The following is a 19,974-nucleotide window of genomic DNA, read 5'->3' as shown; positions in this document are numbered from 1 at the left end:
AGAACTTATGAATCACTGGGTTTAAAAAGATGTGGCAGTTTCTTGGAGGTTGGAGAGGAAGGTATTATGTGATTTAAACAGGAAATCAAACCAACTAAAACAAGTCCCTCCTTCAGTTCTAGGTTGGTACATGGAGGGGGTGGGATGAGAGATGCAGTCAGACTCAGGTATTAATTTCAAGTCAGAGGTTGCAAATTGGTGGCCTGTGGACTGGATCCACCCTGCAGACTTGTTTAGTTTGGCCTTCATATTAAAGAAAACACACACAAAAAGCTGAAGTTGTTGCCAATATTTAAAATTTGGGATATTTCACTTAAACATTTGGACTTTCATCTGCTGTGGAAAAATCAGAAGATCTGACAACACTGGGCCTGCACTTCTGGATGGCAACAATTGGCTGAGCAGAGAAGAGTTGCCTCCTGGGATGGGGGTGTGGGCAAGTACCCCATCCAATAAGCCATAGCCCGCACAGCTACCTACTGTGTTCTTACATTCAGGCCACTTCACTCACTTTGATTACCAGTCTGGCCCTGGTGGGCATTTAAGTTTATAACCCCTAATTCAAGAGTTCTCCTGATTTGACATGGGAAGAAATTGCATTAAGTAATTCACTTTACTTTATGTAATTCAAATTACATAGTTCAGGAGGAACTATTTCTTGACTACAATATTCCTCAGTCTGTATCAGTGACACACCCTGAAGGAGTACCCACCATAGACAAAGGACTAGAATGCAGGATGCAAGTGCCTTATTCCCAGCATTTTGCTTCTGAACAAGGGAAGGATATAGATGTTGTCTGACAGGCAGAACCTGCTATAGGCCTCTATAATTTTATAGATTACTTCCCCAGAGGCAAGGAGCAGCCATAACTTCTCTCTTTATTCTCCATAGCAACCCCTGCACTGTTGAAAATGCTGAGTTGCATGCACTAACCAAATTCTAAACTTCCATCTTCTTTCCAGTACCTTGGTCTGCTCTAATTCTTTGTTCTTGGCTTGAATGATTGCTTCAAAGTCCTTCTTGCTGCGATTTAGCTCTTCCATTAGAGCCCAATGCTGCAAAAACATAGCAGACACATACTCAGGATGAACTACAATGCATCCTTCCTTTTAGCCACAAACATGCCTGTTCTCTCCCTCTAGTTAGTGACTTTGTGGTTCAGGGATCGATAAATTGGCAATTTCAAAATAATACCTTTATTCCATTGGGCTATCTTATCTACCTGCTGCTTTTTTCAGGGGAGAGGGCAGTTAGGGAAGGCGGCCACCAAATGGACTAGGGCCTCTAAAACTAACCCAACATTGGTGGCCATCCAAGTCAACTGAAGAACTTTCACTGTGTCCCAGAGTCTACTTCTATAGGTTTGGCTTGGAGCCCAGAAATGTGCTTTTTTTTTTTTCTTTTTTTTTAAAGCCACCCAAGTGATTCTGCGAACAGTATTTAAGAACTAGTAAGTAATTAAAAGCTATTCAGAACTGGAAGCAGCTTTTATGAAATAATCAGGAGGAAATGGGAATCAGCAGAATTAGATAGTCATTTTTATTGAAATAAAAAAGATTTTTAACCTATTTGTTCTACAAATCACGTATTACATGCTCATAAGACAATGCTGCCTGAACCCTGCCAGTGTCTTCTGGAAGAAGGCACACCCAGGAGCTAACAGCTCATTCATTGTGACTAAATGCCTATGCTGAATGTCAAGAGGTTCCACATATATGAAACATAATTTATGAGTACTCTCATGCTTAAGTATAGCTTATACTTTAGAATCTCACCTCAAATTCTTTTTAAAAGAAGGTGGAGTAAAGGTAAGTATTTTTGAAAAGATATTATTCAAGAACCAAATTTTAAAATGTGTGATCTCCTGACAAAAAAAAGCAGTTATGTCAAAAGGCCTAGGTCTTCAACTTGACTCACTAATTAGATATGTGTATTTTAACTTTCTCATCTATAAAATGGGAAAATATGGCTGGGCGTGGTAGCTCATAATACCTGTAATCCCAGCACTTTGGGAGGCTGAGCCGGGTGGATCGCTTGAGCTCAGGAGTTTGAGACCAGCCTGGGCAACATGGTGAAACCTCATCTCTACCAAAAACACAAAAAAATTGTCGGGCATTGTGGCGCGCGCCTATGGTTCCAGCTACTCAGGAGGCTGAAGTGGGAGGATCACTTGAGCCCAGGAGGTGGAGGCTGCAGTGAGCTGAGATTGCACCACTGCACTCCAGCCTGGGTGACAGAACGAGACACTGTCTCAAAATAAAAATAAAAGGAAATGGGAAAATAGGTGCCCCCTCCTCCCTCAGTGTTCATAAGAAAATAACAGGTATGAAAAGCATTCAGAGAAGTTTTTTGAGCTGTATATAAACACATCTTTTTATTTTCTTTTCCACTCAAAGCAAAGACTGGCAGACTGCTTAGGGCAGTGAAGAAGGTCTGGACCCATTTCTAACTATAGTCAAATTCCCTGAGAACTTATGAATCACTCGGTTTAAAAAGATGTGGTAGTTTCTTGGAGATTGGAGAGGAAGGTATTATGTGATTTAAACAGGAAATCAGTTACAAAAGACCATTATAAAAACAGTTTTTATAATGGTCTGGTAAAGAACAGCTTTCAAAAGTATCAGCATAGTGGAACAAAAAACCACCACTGCATGAGAGTGGCATGTCCCCCAGGCATGATGGTATAGAACCATGACCTAAAAGTATCGCTTTTTTTTTTTTTTTTTTTTTTGAGACGGAGTCTTGTTGCCCAGGCTGGAGAGCAATGGCACGATCTCAGCTCACTACAACCTCCACATCCCAGGTTCAAGCGATTCTCCTGCCTCAGCCTCCTGAATAGCTGGGATTACAGGCATGCGCCACCACGCCTGGCTAATTTTGTATTTTTAGTAGAGACAGGGTTTCTCCATGTTGGTCAGGCTGGTCTTGAACTCCCTACCTCTGGTGATCCGCCTGCCTGGGCCTCCCAAAGTGCCAGGATTACAGGCGTGAGCCACTGTGCCCGGTCTAAAAGTATCACATGCAAAATGATAAGAGTGTTTTCCTGTCTCAGGAGAGGGTGCAGGGTACTCAGTGATCCCTCAGGGATTTCCAACTAGCAGAACCACATTCTTTTTCAATTTCAAAACAATGTCTGAATATTAACTTAATAATGTTCCAAATGGGAAACATGCCTACTCTCCCACCCTAGAAAATAAACAAGCTCAAAAAATAAAATTCTAAAAAGATTGAATTAATTTTCATCTAATTCTTTCCAAAGCTGTTTGTGCAACCCTCAAGGAGATCAAGGCAGGCACCCTGTCGTGCTTACAATACTGTATGACTGTTAGCACTGTAAGGTTGGGAAGTAGGTTTACGATAAAAGGATAAATTCCCCTGAACAAATTCCTATGCGATTTGCTCACTCTCTCCAATGAGATTTGAACCATCCTGACTAAATGGCACTAAACTACTAATCATAATACATACAAGGTAGAAGACATAGTAGGTTTTAAAGATGCAAAAGAGCACACAAAAAAATAATCAAATGAGAGTAGTCAGGTTAAATTAAATAAATTACAGGCAATCTTTTAGGAGAATTTTAGTCCTGTTGAGCTTTACCTTTTCAATAAATTGATATATGTTGTTGATTGTTAAACTGCACATTCTCAACCTGGCCTAAAATGCTTAACTGGAACATTCCCGAATTGTTTCTGGTTGGCTACAGCTCAGGAACATTGCGGTAACAGAGGCCTTCACGGGCCCTGGTGGCCAAGTCATACCTCACATTTTCCCTCTGCTGCCCTCACCTTTCTAGAAGTGGAGCCATTTCCCCAGAGAGCCTCTTAACTGCTAAAGCTCCATTCCATCTTCACCAGAGCAATTTCTGCTCAGACAAAGATGTAAGTTTTCATGCTGAGGTCTGGCATGTTTGTAAGGCTCCAAATCTCTGATCTGATGGTGTGAGCAGCTGCCACCTGCTCTGTTTACAGACTGGGGATGCCACAGAGGTATGGGCTAAGCAGCAGAGGTCGCCAGTGGTCATGTGATGCCTGTTTGCTCCCCACTCCACAGCCCACTATAATCTTAGTCCTATGGCAAAGTTACCTCCTGCAGAGCCTGGGCCAGCTGTTGCTTCAGGTCCTCTTCTCCTTGCGCTATCTCCAAACCCTGCAAAGCCAAAACAAAATGGAAGGTTTCTCTGCAGGGAAAAGAAAAAAGGAACACAATCCAGCAACAAGCAGAGCAGACCAGCTAGTATGAGCATCTGGAAACAACAGGGGTGAGGGAGCAGGTGGAAAATCTCCTGTTTTACTTCAAGCTGTTGGCAGTAAAGAATTTGAGCAGTTATCTGCTCAAATACTGCACACTTCAGGACTGTCGGCTTTAAGCCACCAATTGGGTTGTTCTGGAAATACTATGGCCTAACAGTCCAAGCCTCCTTCATGGACTAACGCCATGATTCCCAAAAGGATGTAAACTGAGAACTTCTGAGCCCCCAAATACCTAAACTCAGATGTAATCCCCAGTGCTGGCACTCACAACATCTAGCATGCTTCTTTTCCCTCTACTCTGGCCATCTTGTCTCTCATTCTGAGTCTTTACCACTTCAGTTTATACACTGCTGCTCCTCTCTCCTTGCCTGAGCTTATGCTGTATTTCCTCATCAGCCCCCTCCAATGTGGAAGCTTTCCAGGTGATCATTAACCTATATGTCCAGCACCTTCCAAAAGAACTTCTGGGCCCTTCTGTCCTTAAGAATTACCTACCCATTTAATATGCCAACTTGAAATTGTTCTCTAATTTACTATATTGACTGAAAACTATTCTCTGATTATATCGTGTGCAGGAAACATCTTGCCTCCTCAACAAGATAAATTCCTTAATGGCAAAAACCATTTGGTAAGCATCTTTATAACCACCAGAATTCCTTAGTACCAGGCAATTTGAGTACTTAAAAAAAAAAAAAGTGTGAAGGAGCAAGGGTTTAATGAGCTTCTAAACAAGTAGTAGGGGATAGGATAAAGCCTTAGGGCTTGGTGGGCAGAGAGAGATGCAGCTGATAAACAAGGGACTAGATACACTTCACTATGAGCAATATATACACGACCAACTCATACCCAGAGAAATTCTCTAAACCAATCCTTTCGCCTTTAACATTTTGGTACAGAAAAAGATTTTGCAGCTATACCTTGAGGCATGTCCAGAGCAGCCACAAATATTAAGCAACAGTAACTTGTTCCTGAACATATTAGCCTTTACAGAGAGTTCTGTCCTGGTGAAGGTGTGATATACTAAACACGTAGACATAAACCACCCTCTATTAATTTCAAGAACTAGTCTAGGCTGGATAAGGGAAGCAAAAAGGTACACATAAGTAAGCAGTGTATACTCTCAAAAGACCTATTTAATCCATGGCCTTTGCTAATACTGTCAGTTCAAGGGGATGGCAGAGATCAGAATGAAATTTATAAATTGCTCAGAAATAAGCCAACACTACCCCTGGCTGTTCCTTACCCTGAGCAACCCAAACAAAAAGCTTATTCACTTTAGTTGTGACTGGTCCGTCTGAGTTCTAAGTCAACAATGGGGAATTCTTGACATTCAATATTATCTGAGCAACTGGGTGGGAGCAAAATGTGTGGTTCCTGCCAGATAGGAAATGACATTTTGAGCAGGGACGGGATCTGCTCTAGCCTAAAGCTTTGTGCAAGAGCTTGTCATCTAAGCAAATGACTGAGGGATGGAAACACATTTGGTCTTACCTTTATACAGCTAAGACAGTCACTATTTTACCTTCCTACTATAGGCACTGTGGAAGGTGGTTTATCATTCAACCCAACAATGCAGTCATGGTGCATCTGTCCCATCACATGCTGGCTGCTCAAAATAGAAACAAAAACATTTTCTGCCTTTTTAGCCCCTCACCTCCTGGCTTAGCTACAGAGTTAACTAACCTTTATAGCTAACAAACTGTCAGGTACCAGGGCAGAGGAACCAGCTGACCTGTACCTGCCCTGAGACTAAGTGATTTGGCCTTGGCCACAGAGCAAAGATACACAAGTCTTGAAGACAACTATTGATTTAATTGGACTATACTGTGGTTTTGTGGCATGTTGACCTTCACCTAACTTCCCCCTGAATTCATGTTGGTTCTGAGTTGCCTCAGCTTTGCCTCCTGGGATGAGTTATGCCCTGGCTGGCTCTGCTGGTCACTTTACCCTATCTTGGCACTCTAACTCTGGCTCCTGATCTCATCAGCATGCTGAAGCCTTAACCCTCTACTCAATCCCCTTCCCTTATCTCAAAAGTTTACTGTTCCCATTCCATTTCCTGTCTTTGGTGCTCAGAATTTGGTACCTGGCCCAGAAACTGAGAACTCTGGCCAGAGACTCATGAAGTGCCTGCCCCACCCCTGAAGACCACTCTTGCCCTTCCCTTCTGTGTGGTACCTGAAGATGCTGTTCCTCTTCCTGGAAAGTCTTCTCTAGTTGCTCCACTCTTGCCTGCTGCTGAGCCTGCTCTGCACACAGCTGGGACTGTAAGTCCTGCAGTTCCTGCTCCATTTGCACAACTTTCTTTGAGTTCCCCTTTTGGGTCTGCTTTTTCACATTCATAACGGCTTCATGTTTTTCCTGCATCTGTATTTTCAGCCTCAGAATCCTGGACATGGTCACCTTAAACATCTGTAAGCTTCTCTGAGATGCTGAAGAGTTTGAGGCTTTCTGCTCATGATGAACCTCTGTGACTTTGGGGAAGCCAGGGTAAATGGGAGCCCCTGTGGTCTTACTTGGCTCAAGGGCAGTCAACTTAGGATCCAAATTGTCAGAGGGTGTACTGGCCACTTCACCTTTCCCCTGTGATTTCACTGACTGACCAGATTCACAAGACACTTTATTTATTTTGGATTTCAAATTTGAGGGGCCTTCAGCTCCAGGACCTGCTAATTCATCCAAACTGAATTTCCTTTTAGTTCTCAATTCCTTATTTTTTTCTATCATTTGGTCATTCTTTGGGGAAAGACAAGGATATATTGTCTCCCAGTCTTCTTCAGTAACTTCATATTCATACTCCGCATTCTCCTTATTTTCCAGAGGCACTCCAAGTTGGATGTAGTCTCCCTGCTGAATGGAATAGACCCTTAAAGGTTCCAGACGTGCTCTGTTCAGCCAAACACCATTTAGACTCTGGGGAAAGTGAAAGAAAGAAGAAATAAGCTTCATGATTTTCGTCTTCTTAAAGGAAGCTCTCTCCTGCTGCTGGAAAATCTTCTGCCTTTTCAGAAGGAAAACTCTTGATAACAAATAGAAAAGAAAGATTCATAAACGACCATCCTTAGAAACAGCATTCGTCAAGCAGTGCTTTGGCTTTTTACCTATATTTCACATTCATGCCTCCACAGAGAACTGCCATATAACAGGCAGGAATCACCTTATTATTGGTGGATAATTTACTCAAACACATGGAATAGCATTAAAGGAAACTGAAATTGGATAGCTTCTATTAACCTAAACTGGAGCAATGTCCCAAAACTAGAAAAAATGCTATTAGTGAAGAAAGCAGTAGCTAAGGGTGAGGTCCACGAAGTAGGTTCAAATGCTATCTCTGGATGTGGTTCCTTAACGCACTGGTAAGCAGGCAAGCACACATAAACCAAAAAAAAGAGAGTACTATATCTGGTACTGGGGTCAAATGGCAGGTAGGATCTGACCCAATTAATATCAACAGGGGTATATGGGCAATACAGGATAGCGGTTAAGAGCTGGAGCTCTGGACTCAGATGTGGGTTCATAGTCTGCATAGCATTTGGCAATTTACTTAACCTCTCCATGCCTCAGTTTTGTCTGCAGAACAGGGATGGTACAGTACCTACTTCACACTGTTCCAGTGAGGAATGAATAAGATAATGCATGTAAATCACTTAGCACAATGACTCACATAGAATAAATGCTTAATAAATATTTACTGTCTGGGAGTGGCAGCTTACATCTGTAATCTCAGCACTTTGAGAGGCCAAGGTGTGCGGATCACTTGAGGCCAGGAGTTCAAGACCACCCTGGCCAACACAGTGAGACCACCTCTCTACTAAAAATACAAAAATTAGCCAGGTGTGGTGGTGGGTGCCTGTAATCCCAGCTACTTGGGAGGCCAAGGCATGAGAATTACTAGAACCCAGGCGGCAGAGGATGCCGTGAGCCAAGATTGCATCACTGCACTCCAGCCTGGGTGACAGAGCGAGACTCTGTCTCCAAAATAAATAAAATAAAATAAAAATTTACTTTTATGGTTTTAATGAAGTCATAGTATTGAGGTTAAGAGCACAGATCCTGGAGTCAGACTGCCTGGGTTTGTAATGTGGCTCTATCATTTAGCAGCTGGGTGATGTTGGCCAGGTTTCTTGACCTCTTTATGGCCCAGTTACTGCACTGATAAAATGGAGGAAAATAAGTCTCTCCCTCATGGTGTCTGTGTGGATTTAATGAGATAACATATGGCAAGTATTTAGACAGTGCCTGGGCATCGTATTACATAAGTGTTCACTACTATTACTATGCCTTGGTTCAACTGATTCATCAACAATCATTTCAATTCTATGCTCAATGTCACGCAAGGTAAATATATTGAGTGAAAAGGACATGAAAGCTTTCAGCAGCTGATGGTGGAAAAGACAACACAAGGGCACAAATAAGCAAATGTGGGATTACATGCCATAGCCTGTAAATGCAAAGGAATATCATGTGCAGCTGGGATAGCTACGGGATGCTAAATGGAGATGATAGGTCCTAAAATAGACTTGAAACAAAGGCAAGATTCAGAGTTGAAATATACTGGTGAGCATTTTAACCCGTACAAAGGACTTAAGTTCAGGGGATAGGCCAGAGATGAAGCTCACTTCTGAATTGGGACCAAGATTTATGTTTACACTGGCAACTACAGCTACCTACTTTCAGCTAGAAAAAAATCTCCAGTCAACCCAAATATGAGGGACAGGGGGCTTGACCACAAGGCACAGAGGGTAAAGGGAAAGTAGAGATCAGATCTTAGCTCTGGTTTGGCATTAGGCCCTTGTTTCCAGTTTTATCTTCCATTACTTGGTTTACACGGAAAGAAAGACTGGCATAGATACATACAGAAATATTAGTCTTAACCCACTGTGCATTGGGCCTAACCTGGTTCATCTAGGAAACCTCCTCACACTCTTTCTATTCAGCCTGAGAAACTATGGGGAGTGATACGGTTTGCTGAATTTTGAAACAACATATGAGAAATAACAAAGGAGAGGGATGGAGCCAGAACAATCTATCTGAGAACAATTTTAGAGCAGGACAGTCGATTTTAGATTATACACAGGAAAAAGGTCTCAGAAAAAGTAGTAAGACACAGAAGGCCACCTAATGCCAAGGTACAGAAATTTAAAGGAAGTCTCCAAAGCTAAGATAAGGTAAAATAAATAAATAAGATTACAGAAACAGCCCACAGCTAAAGAGAGTAGGAAGTTTGCCCTCAGAACTTCTGAGTTCTGACAGTCCACAGCTAAAGAGAGTAAGTTTGCCCTCAGAAGCTGGGGCAAACTTTCACGATATGTTGCAGCCCTCCATTAGATCCTCTGCATTAACCCATTGCCTTCAGAGCCCTTTTAGAAGCTGGAAAGTAAACTCAAAATTCTCCCATCACATTTTGTCCTTGGATCCTTGTACATTTACCCATTCATCACTTCTTGGTGACATCTAGTGGTATAATTTAAACCAAGCCCTGAGTCAGGTCTGTTCATATAAGGAGACTAGAAAAGGACAAAAATCCCATGGCTGTACAAGAACAATCAAGTACTGCCAGATATGATCTCAAATACAATGGCTTAAATAATCATGCTCTGTTCAAGGCTTTCTTAATGTTGGTTTTCATAACTACCCATTTGAACAATGCTAGCAGCAGAAAATGATACCCAGAAAAGTCTGCCTGATGTCTCTTAGCCACCAATGGGAAAAAAGTGGGATAACTCACATCCACTTAGACAGGAATTACTTCACTAGATGCTCAATCCCTGTCCAGCTGCTTTTAAACAGTTATTGAGGAAAGTGGACACTCAAAACCAAAAGACAATGTTTTCTTGGAGTGCTTTAGATAATTTATGTAGCTCAGTGGTTCTCAACCCTGGCTATACAGTAAAACTACCTGGGAAGGTTTAAAACAAAGAGCAGTGCCTAGGTTTCACCCTCGGAGTGAGTTAAGTGGTCTGAGATAGGAACTAAGTATTAGTATTTTAAAAGTTACATTTATATATAAACACATATAGTTGTGTAACTATATCAAGAAACAGTGCCCCTTGGTAGTCAACCTTTCCCGCATTCCCAGGCAACTACTTATCTGTTCTCTTCCCTTTCCCAGAATGTAATACAAATGGAATCTTATTATCTACACTTTTGAGTCTTGCTTCTTTCACTTAGTGTAACGCCTCTGAGATTCGTCCACGCTGTTGCATTATCGGCAGTTTGTTATATTTTATTGCTGAGTAATATTGAAGGTAGTAGGGGTGGAGCACAGTTTATCCATTCCCTAGTTGTTTTTTTTCCCAGTTTTTGGTGAATATTAATAAAGCCACTACAGGCCAGGTGTGGTGGCTCACGCCTGTAATCCTAACACTTTGGGAAGCCGAGGCAGGTGGATCAGCTGAGGTTAGGAGTTCAAGACCAGCCTGGCCAACATGGTGAAACCCACCTCTACTAAAAATACAAAAATTAGCCAGGCGTGGTGCCGCATGCCTGTAATCCCAGCTACTCGGGAGGCTGAGGCAGGAAAATCACTTGAACCCGGGAGGTGGAGGTTTGGGGAGCCGGGTTCACGCCATTGCACTCCAGCCTGGGCAAAAAGAGCGAAACTCCATCTCAAAATATAAAAACAAAAAAAAATAAAGCCACTAGAAACATTCACATACAAGTTTCTGCGAGAACATAAGCTTTCATTAATCTTGGGTAAATACCTAGAAATAGGATCACTGGACAAGTATATATTTGACTCTTAGAAACCACCAGTTTTTCAATGTGGAGGTACCATTTTATATTCACACTTGAATGTTGAGGAGTTCCAGTTATTCTGCATGCTTGCCAGCACTTGGTATCATCAAGTCTTATTTCAGCAATTGTATTAAGTATGTATCCGTCAATATATTTTTTAAAGTCTTTACTAAAGCGGAACATGCAAACATAAACGTGCACAAATCATAAATGTACCAACTCGATGAACAGTCACAAAATGAACATCTTAGTGTAACTACCATAAGGTCAAAAACAAAACAAACCCCACATTATCAGCATCCCAGAAACCCGTGTGTCTCCTTCTAGTCAGTAGCCACCTTGGCAATAAGGTGACTACTATCCAGATTTAACAGCACATGTAAATTTTGCCTGGTTTTAAACATTGTATAAATGGCATCATATAATATGTATTCTTTTGTGTCTGTCTTCTTTCACTCAATTTTTTTTTTTTTTTTTTTTTTTTTTTTTTTTTTTTTTTTTGAGACAGAGTCTTGCTCTGTCCCCCAGGCTGGAGTGCAATGGCCTGATCTCGGCTCACTGCAAGCTCCGCCTCCCAGGTTCATGCCATTCTCCTGCCTCAGCTTCCAGAGCAGCTGGGACCACAGGCACCTGCCACCATGCCTGGCTAATTTTTTGTATTTTTAGTAGAGACGGGGTTTCACCATGTTAGCCAGGATGGTCTCGATCTCCTGACCTCGTGATCTGCCCGCCTCGGCCTCCCAAAGTGCTGGGATTACAGGCGTGAGCCACAGCGCCCAGCCTTCTTTCACTCAATATTATGTGAGGTTTATCCATGTTATTAGATATAGTAGTTCATTCATATTCACTACAGTATAGTGTTTCAATATAAGATTATTCCACAATTTATCCATTCTACTGTTGATGGACATTTGGGCTGTTTCCCAGGGAGTGAAAATACTGTGTCAAGAGCTATATGTATGTTCAACTTTAATGAATAATGCCAAATAATTTCCCAAAGTAATTGTACCAATTTACACTCCCAACAGAAGGGTAAGAACATTCTATCGCTCCATATCCTTACCAATACCTGGCATCACTAGTCTTCAATTTTAGCCACTCTGGTGAATGTGTAGAGGTATTCCATTATGGTTTTAATTTAAATTCCCCAGATTATTAATGAGGTTGAACAACTTTTCATTGGATAGAACCTGTTGTGAAGTGCTCGTCTCTTGCTCATTTTTAAATAGGGCATATCTGTCTTTTTCTTATTGGAGTTCTGCAGATACCTCAGTATAAACCCTTCATTGACTATAATGTGTAGCAAACATCTTCCTCTGAGTTTGCCTTTTACTCTCTTAATGGTGTTTTTTGACGAATGAACGTTTTTATTGTACTACCATCAGTATTTTTAAAAAGTGCCCCAGGTGAGAGTAAAAACTGGAAACAGGGTTGATAACCACTGCTCTAGTTGCTGGAGGACCAGAAGCTGAACTGTCCCCAACAGCAAACTTTGTTCACGTAAGAGTACACTCAGCAGGGACTTCAAATGCCAGAGTCTGCAGAAGAACAAAGGTAGGAATCACCAGGCAGCAGGTGAAAAGCAACAGGAGAGGAGGGTAAGAATGGGAAAGGCTCAAGTAAGACGTGACTGAACCTCTAAGGCATTTCATACTGTGACTTTAAAACAACCAATTTTCTGAAAGAGCTGGATACCAATACAAAGGACGGGCCATCTGAAAAGCTTATGAATTGACCCAAACCTACACAACTAGAACCATCCTCATACTGTGTGCAGACTTAGCTGTCCTCCAAGGTTTTTTTCTATATTTTAAGCCAATTTTAAACCAAAATAACATTTCTTGCAATTTTTGTATCTATACTTAAGCTCTCACTTTCTGGCCATTCCAGCAGATAAGAGAATGCAGCTCTGAGTTTTTAACTTGTTAGAAACACCTATCTCTTGAAAGAGATTTGGCAAATGACTTCAAACACAACCACAGCAATAATACCCTACAGCTGAAATTCAGGTCTCTTATCAGCAGAAGAGGGCTGCCATGGCATCATGCCAGGAGGAAGCCAGAAAGGGGGCATCTGTAGTCAAAAGAAAAGTGCAGGGGGCAGGGGGGATTTACTTGTAAGAATTGTTCCATCAAAACACCCCAGTCCTAGCTTCTCTTAAAAATCAGTTATCTCACAAACAATCACAGCTAAAAAGTTTAAACAGGTTGTTAAGAAACCTATCTTTCCTCTCTATTGCCTGACTGAGACCTGAGAAGAATCATATGATAACAGCAACCCTAGAAGGAAGGGTACAAAGCAAACACTGGAGAGTGAGCCCGGAGCACAGTCATGATCTGATCTTGCACAGGCTGCCTCTGTATCCCTGTGGTTGAAATTCAAATAACACTGAAGTTGATCAGCTGTTGGCTTCCCAACCTATGAAAATCTGCTAATCCCATAAGTGGATCACATCTACACTGCACATAATTAAGAAAAGCAGCAGCAGCAGAGAACTCACCTCTATAATATTGTAATCCTAACTCTCATACAGCCTACTCTGATGAGGAAAACATCTTTTCCTAAGCTGTTTTGATATACGCTATCACAGAGGCTTTAAAACCTTGCAGCTATATTTTAAATATGCATAATTAATTGTTTGACGTCATAAAGCCAGTATAGCAAATTGCTTACATACTTTACTGGTACTTGACACAGGGCATAGCAGAGAAACTTAAGTCCTGGCTCATTATAGAGAAGGCTTTGGGCAAGACAGTTTCTCTCTCTGGGCCTCAGATTCATCTGTCTACATAAGGGGTTAAAGTAGATAATCTCAGTGCCAATTTTTATCCTGCTCATGGTGCCTTGCTAAAAGTGCTGAACTGATTTACTTAGCATTTATGTACTGTCTCCTTCAATACAGTGCCAACTCAACTTAATTCTAGAGCAGGAAGATACTTTCCAACAGCTTAAATCTAGCAGTTTTATGCACGCAATATGAGGCTGGCAGGCAGACCTGTGGGATACCCTCCCTTCTAATGGTACCTTTAAAATCCTAACTGGGGCAGTGAAGCAATATGAAATGGCACTTAAAGACATGTTATACTTCCTAAACATTAACTGTTTATGTTAGAATTTCTCTCACCTCATAGTCTGTATTTTCATCACATTCCTCGGTGCTTGTATATCTGCACTTTAGGTATCTTCTTTTCTTTTTGATAGAGACAGGGCTTCACTATATCAGCCACACTGGAGTGCAGTGGCTATTCACAGGTGCAATCCCTTTGTTGATCAGCACAGCAGTTTTGACCTGCCCTCCTTCCAACCTGGGTCAGTTCACCTCTCCTTAGACAAACTGGTGGTCCCCTGCTCCCAGGAGGACACCATATTGATGCCGAACTTAAGGCAGACACCAGAACGGCATAGCACACTATAACCCAGAATTCATGGGCTCAAACAATCCTCTGGCCTCAGCTTCCCCAGTAGTTGGGACTACAGGCATGTGCCACCACACCCAGCACATTAGGTACTTTCTAATTGCTGGGCTTCATATACTATTGCACCTCCCTCAATATATTTACCACTAAACTAGTGGTTTTCAAATTTGTTTAAAGGAGAAAAACCCATTATTCAAAGGAAATCTTCAGAACACCAATATTTAAAACATGTTTTAAAGGCCAGGGGAGGTTGCTCAGATTGAAAGGAGTGAGGAAGGAAAGGAGCTAAGCGCAATCAGATCAGTTTCTCCCTCCTCCCCCTGTCCACTGAGCCATAAGTGTACTCCAGAAGCGTCAGCAGATTCTGCAGATTCCCAGGGTCTCTGGGAGCTTCACCTCAAACAGGCTTATTTGCCCAGTAACTTAGTCTAGTTTCTGGAATAGGACCTACTACCCCAATTCAGGTATTCTCTTCAAAGTAACAAACTTCAACCCAAATCAAGAGAAATTATTTTAGCATAATCGAATCTCTGGCAGCATATGGAAGTGGCTGCCTCTGGAAAAGGGAACTGGATGGCTAGGAAAGAAGAAGTTATACTTTTGAATTTTATACCATGAATTACCTATGCAAAAAAAAAAAAGTAATTTAAAAACAAATAAAAGTCATTAGGCTTCTGTGAATTCCTGTACCTTGTTGTCCATAATTGTCCATTGGCCCTCAGGATTCTGCTTCAAAACACAGTGGTTTCGAGAAATCATCAGGGGGCAGATTTTTGATACCAGTTGGTATGTGACACCAAATCCTCGTCCTACAGTCACCTGGGAAGACAACAACAATGCAAGAAATACCATCAGTCATTGTGCTGAAAAGGGAGGTCCTTTACAAATCTCATCAACCAGCAGCATATGCAGGTCCTGACTTAAGAAACCAGACACCTGTGGAACCAAAACAGTGCATCAGCTATCTCCTCTTCAGCTGTCTTGAGAACCACCAAGTAGAAAAAGGCAAACAGTTGTGACAACAAGAGAAAGCTGAAAAAGAGTTATCCATGTATCTCAGGGTTGCCAAGATCTTGAAAGGTCATCTGGTTCAATGACTATGAGATAGAGGAATTCTTTCTACACATCCCATCAACGCATAAATACTGTCAGTAACTTTACATAAGGCAGGCCCTCCAATTTTTAAAATGTCTCTGACTTGGCATCTTTCTCCTTGTAAATTCCATCCATTGGCCCTGGCTTTGCCCTGGGCACCATCGGGAAATCTCCAATCCCCTTTCAATGTCACAGATATAAAGTGAACACTGAGTTTTCTCTTTTCCTGGTTCTGTATTCCCAGTTACTTCAACTTAACTCCCAGGGGATGGGCTTGAGGCTTTGCCATTCTAATGAGTCTGTGAAAGGACTGCTGGTTTATCTTTATTCCTGGATGGCATATTAAGAAAAATAAACTTAATTTCTATTACACAGTCAAACGCAAGTGTTACTTTCCCAGTTCTAGATATTATCACTGGAGCATATAAATTGCATTAGCTTTCATAGCAGATCTAGTACACTGCCAGTGTATCCTCGAACTTAGGAATGATTAAATTTCTTGGTCTCCCCCTCCTCCAAGAAATGCTATCCTAAGTCCTGTCTCTTCTGCTCTATACTTAACTGGATGGAAAACCTTGGATTCAAGCGCAGGACCTTAGATTGATTCCTATTAAATTTCATCTTGCTAGTTCAGCCTATCAAACCAATTTGTCAAGACCTTTCTGAATTTTTAATCTGCCATCAGATCAGACATACTTAATATCTCTTCCACCAAATTTATGAGATGATGCCTTCTATACCTTCGTTCAAGACACAGAATGGGATGCAGCCAAAGGCAAAGTTTTCAGGAAAACCTAGTAAACATTAACCCACACCATCTGGATATACCTTCAGCCAGTTATAATTCAACCAAAAGTCTTTGCATTGGAGTACATATTCTCTGTCTTATCCACAAGAACAGCTTGAGAGCTTCCGGAAAAGGTTGAAAAGAAGCCCCAGTTCACATCTATCATACTTTCCTGTTGGACCAGTCTAGTTCATAACAACCCTGTGAAGGAAGGAAATGAAATTCTTCTGAGTTCCAGATCACAGAATTCCCTTATTCTTTTTTGTTTGTTAATTTTTTTTTTTTGTTTTTTTGAGACAGAGTCTTGCTTTATCACCCAGGCTGGAGTGCAGTGGCACGATCTTAGCTCACTGCAACCTCTGCCTCCTGGGTTCAAGCAATTCTCCTGCCTCAGCTTCCACGTAGCTGGGATTACAGGCACGCACCACCACACCCAACTAATTTTTGTATTTTAGTAGAGACGGGGTTTCACCATGTTGGTCAGGCTGGTCTCGAACTCCTGATCTCAAGTGATCTGCCCGCCTCAGCCTCCCAAAGTGCTGGGATTACAGGTGTGAGCCACCGCGCCCGGCTCCCTGCATATTCTTCTTAGTGCACAAACGACCTCTTTAATGTCCCATATCACAACCTTAACTGGGAACTTTAAACCAAAGTTAGCTAAAACTGCCCTCTTCTCTTCTTTTTAAAATCTTTCAGAATGCCTGTCCTCCTCAGTCCCTCAAAGACCACCACGACTCACTGACCTAATCTATTCCTCCCCACAAACTCTCATCTCAGTATTCACAATACTATCCAACCAACTACTCAACCCATAACCCAGAAGCCATCTTTGATTCATCTCTGTCCCTCATCCCCACATTGAAATCACTGGTAAATTATATGGGCTATAATTCAAATATGTCCTAAGTCTGTTCATTCCTATCTCTGCAGCCACAGCCTTAGTCCAAACCACCTGGCCTCCTACTGTTTCTGTTCTCACTCTAGCCCCCATAAGCTTTATATAGTAACTGGAATAGAAATGTAAAAATTTTAAATCAGGTCATTTTCCTTCTTTCCTTAAAACTGTCCAATCATTCAAACTTCCTTCCATGGCCTATAAGACCCTGAATGTCCTGAGCCCTTCTACTCTTTAGTCTTAACTCATACCATAGTGCCAACACTAGCTGCTCCAGCCCCTCAAACTTTTTGTTGTTGTTCCTTAAGCCCATCTCCCCGAAGTGCCAGCCTACCTGAGGGTCTTTTCACTTAGCCCCTCTGCTAAGAACACTCTTCTCTCAGATCTTGCACAGGCTCCTTATCTTTCATGTTCCAGCTACTCATAAGCCTACTCTGATTACCTCTGTCTAAAGTTGGTTGTCTGCTTCCCATCATATTTCTTCAGTTATTAGGAAGTACTTATCACAGACCAAAATTATCTTGCTTATTTTACTTTTCCCCTCTGTCCCCGTAATAGAATATAAATTAGATAAGCAGGGACTTTATCTGTCTTGTTTACCACTGTGTTTCTATACCTGGCATAGTGTTCAGTTAAGTATTTGAGAATGAATGAAAGAATAAAGAGGTCTTGCATATGAGTCCTCAAGATTTTAGGGTGGGTGTTTTTAGGTCAGAAGTTAGAGACTGTATTACCATTGGAAAATATGGAGCAGCAGTTGGAACTCATACGGTCTCACTTGTTTCTCTTTAAAATGTTGTGGTGATCACTCCACCAACACTAAGCACAAAGTTTTTCAGTTCTTTCACACTCTGCCAGAATTATATTAATTATAGAAGTTCCTCTGAATACACATATCTGTTAAAAATGGAATGGCTAGGGATTTATCTGTCGTCCATATTCAGTAAAATTTCTATTTAGGTAGCTTTATCTCTAAGAGAGGAAGCATCTCATATTACATGCTAATACTTGAGGGGAGACAGCCAGACTGCCATTGTGAGTAGCCAGGGGAAAACAGTACCAAAAAAGTAGAAGAGTGCCTTTTCCTGACATTGCCTCCAACAGACTCTGAACCCAGAAAAAGGAATCATTCTTTTACATCCTTCCCTGCACTGCCTGGTCTTAGAATTTACCTTGGTACTGCTGATATTTCACCTATACTGTAGTTAAAGAGTGCAGTGACGTTACCTGGAAATCTCAGGACCGCTCAACATAACACTGAATTTCCCGTGGGAACTGACTGACGACCCATATGTGAGGGGTTGTTTTCATTTACAATAGTTTTGCAAGCCTTTGAGCTTACACACATTATTGATCTAAAAGATCATCCTGTCTTTGCCCACCTTCACTAAGTCTATCTCTTTCCTCCTGGGCACAATTCCTACTGTTTCTCAAATAACAAGTAAATCTGGCCAGGTGTGGTGGCTCACACCTGTAATTCCAGCACTTTGGGAAGCCCAGGCGGGCGGATCACATGAGGCCAGGAGTTCGAGACCAGCCTGGCCAACATGGCGAAATCCCACCTCTATTGAAAACACAAAAAGTAACTGGGCATAGTGGTGCATATCTGTAATCCCAGCTACTTCGGAGGCTGAGACAGAAGAACCACTTGAACCAGGGAGGTGAAGGTGTGATCACACCACTGCACTCCAGCCTGGGTGACAGAAGGAGTACTCTGTCTCAAAACAAAACACCCCACAAAAAAGCCCCCAAACCAGTAAATATAACCATCCTTTCCCTTTTTTCCCTTGGGGCAGAAAACTTAATGAAAACTAAATACAAGAGAAGAAAAGGGGAGAGAAGGTTCTGTTGTTTTCCCCAAAGGCCTAGATACTTTATAGTACCTGAGAACTAGCTAATTTGCAATAAATCTCTACTTGTTTTTCCACCAAACTCTATGCATTGCTTTAACAAGCTTAAAGCCACTTAATGAGACAATTTACTACAGTGTTCCCATCAATGAAATGAAAGGAACCCTGTTTTATTATTTTATCCACAACATCTGAGACTAAGAACTGGAAAGGCAGGGAACTGACCTACCTTTGCTGTTATGTTATTAGCGTATCTTTTAAAATCTTGTGCAAAACAGCTTGTGCTATGATTTGGGGACCATAACAATAAGTACAACTTCTTCTCTTGCCTTTGATTCAGACTTCTTTTCAGGCTATGCTACGACCTGACCTTGCAGGCAGCCAAGCCTGGCAGGCTTCTCCTACACACAGGTCCCTGAAGCCAGCCACAGTCTTACCACTGAGTTTATATGGGTCCCTCCCCATGCAACTGGCCCCATAAAGAACTATCAAATGGTTTAGAATATGTCTAAGACTGCTTTATAGTCTTCTTGCCCTTTCTTCAGGTGCTTTAATCCTTCCTCCCCATCCCACCTGCCCAAGACTGCAGTACTGACAAGCTATTCAGAAGTCATAAATTAATCCACAACAATTGAATCTAAAGGAATAACACTTGCCCACTGAGTTATCTTATAAGGTTGTGTGTATGCAGGGATCAGATTAAGTAATGTATGTGAAATTAACTAATAGTTATGCACAAAAATAATTTATTTTTGTGTGTATTATTCAGGTTATTATTCAGGTGTTCGTGTTTTAATTTGTTAAACTTCCCACAAACATATGCTGTTGGAAAGGGCCAGGCAGGGAAAGATCAGTGCTCAAGCTAAAAGAATGAATGCTTAATGTAGACTTTTAGGCACTAATACCTGGATAGAAGAGGTATTTGGGGGCAGAGATGTT

The 19,974-nt window shown here is 41.6% G+C and overlaps 1 protein-coding gene across 13 annotated transcripts in view; it reads right to left on the bottom strand.

The window, feature by feature from the left end:
* RNF8 (ring finger protein 8) overlaps window positions 1-19,974 on the bottom strand; it is a 37,284-nt gene that overhangs the window by 15,567 nt on the left and 1,743 nt on the right. For 4 of the 13 annotated variants that reach the window (XM_016954602.3, XM_016954599.4, XM_016954601.4 and 1 more), the window contains 4 exon segments: window positions 15,099-15,227; window positions 6,433-7,167; window positions 4,088-4,150; window positions 967-1,056 (listed from right to left, as the gene is read on the bottom strand). In XM_016954602.3, coding sequence (XP_016810091.1) covers window positions 967-1,056; window positions 4,088-4,150; window positions 6,433-7,167; window positions 15,099-15,227 — 1,017 coding nt within the window. 13 annotated transcript variants of the gene reach the window in all.

The sequence above is a fragment of the Pan troglodytes genome, chromosome 5 (assembly GCF_028858775.2).
Source record: "Pan troglodytes isolate AG18354 chromosome 5, NHGRI_mPanTro3-v2.0_pri, whole genome shotgun sequence".
Taxonomy (NCBI): Eukaryota; Metazoa; Chordata; class Mammalia; order Primates; family Hominidae; genus Pan; species Pan troglodytes.
The sequence above is the reverse complement of the archived record's forward strand: the minus strand, read 5'-3'. Positions and strand labels throughout refer to the sequence as shown.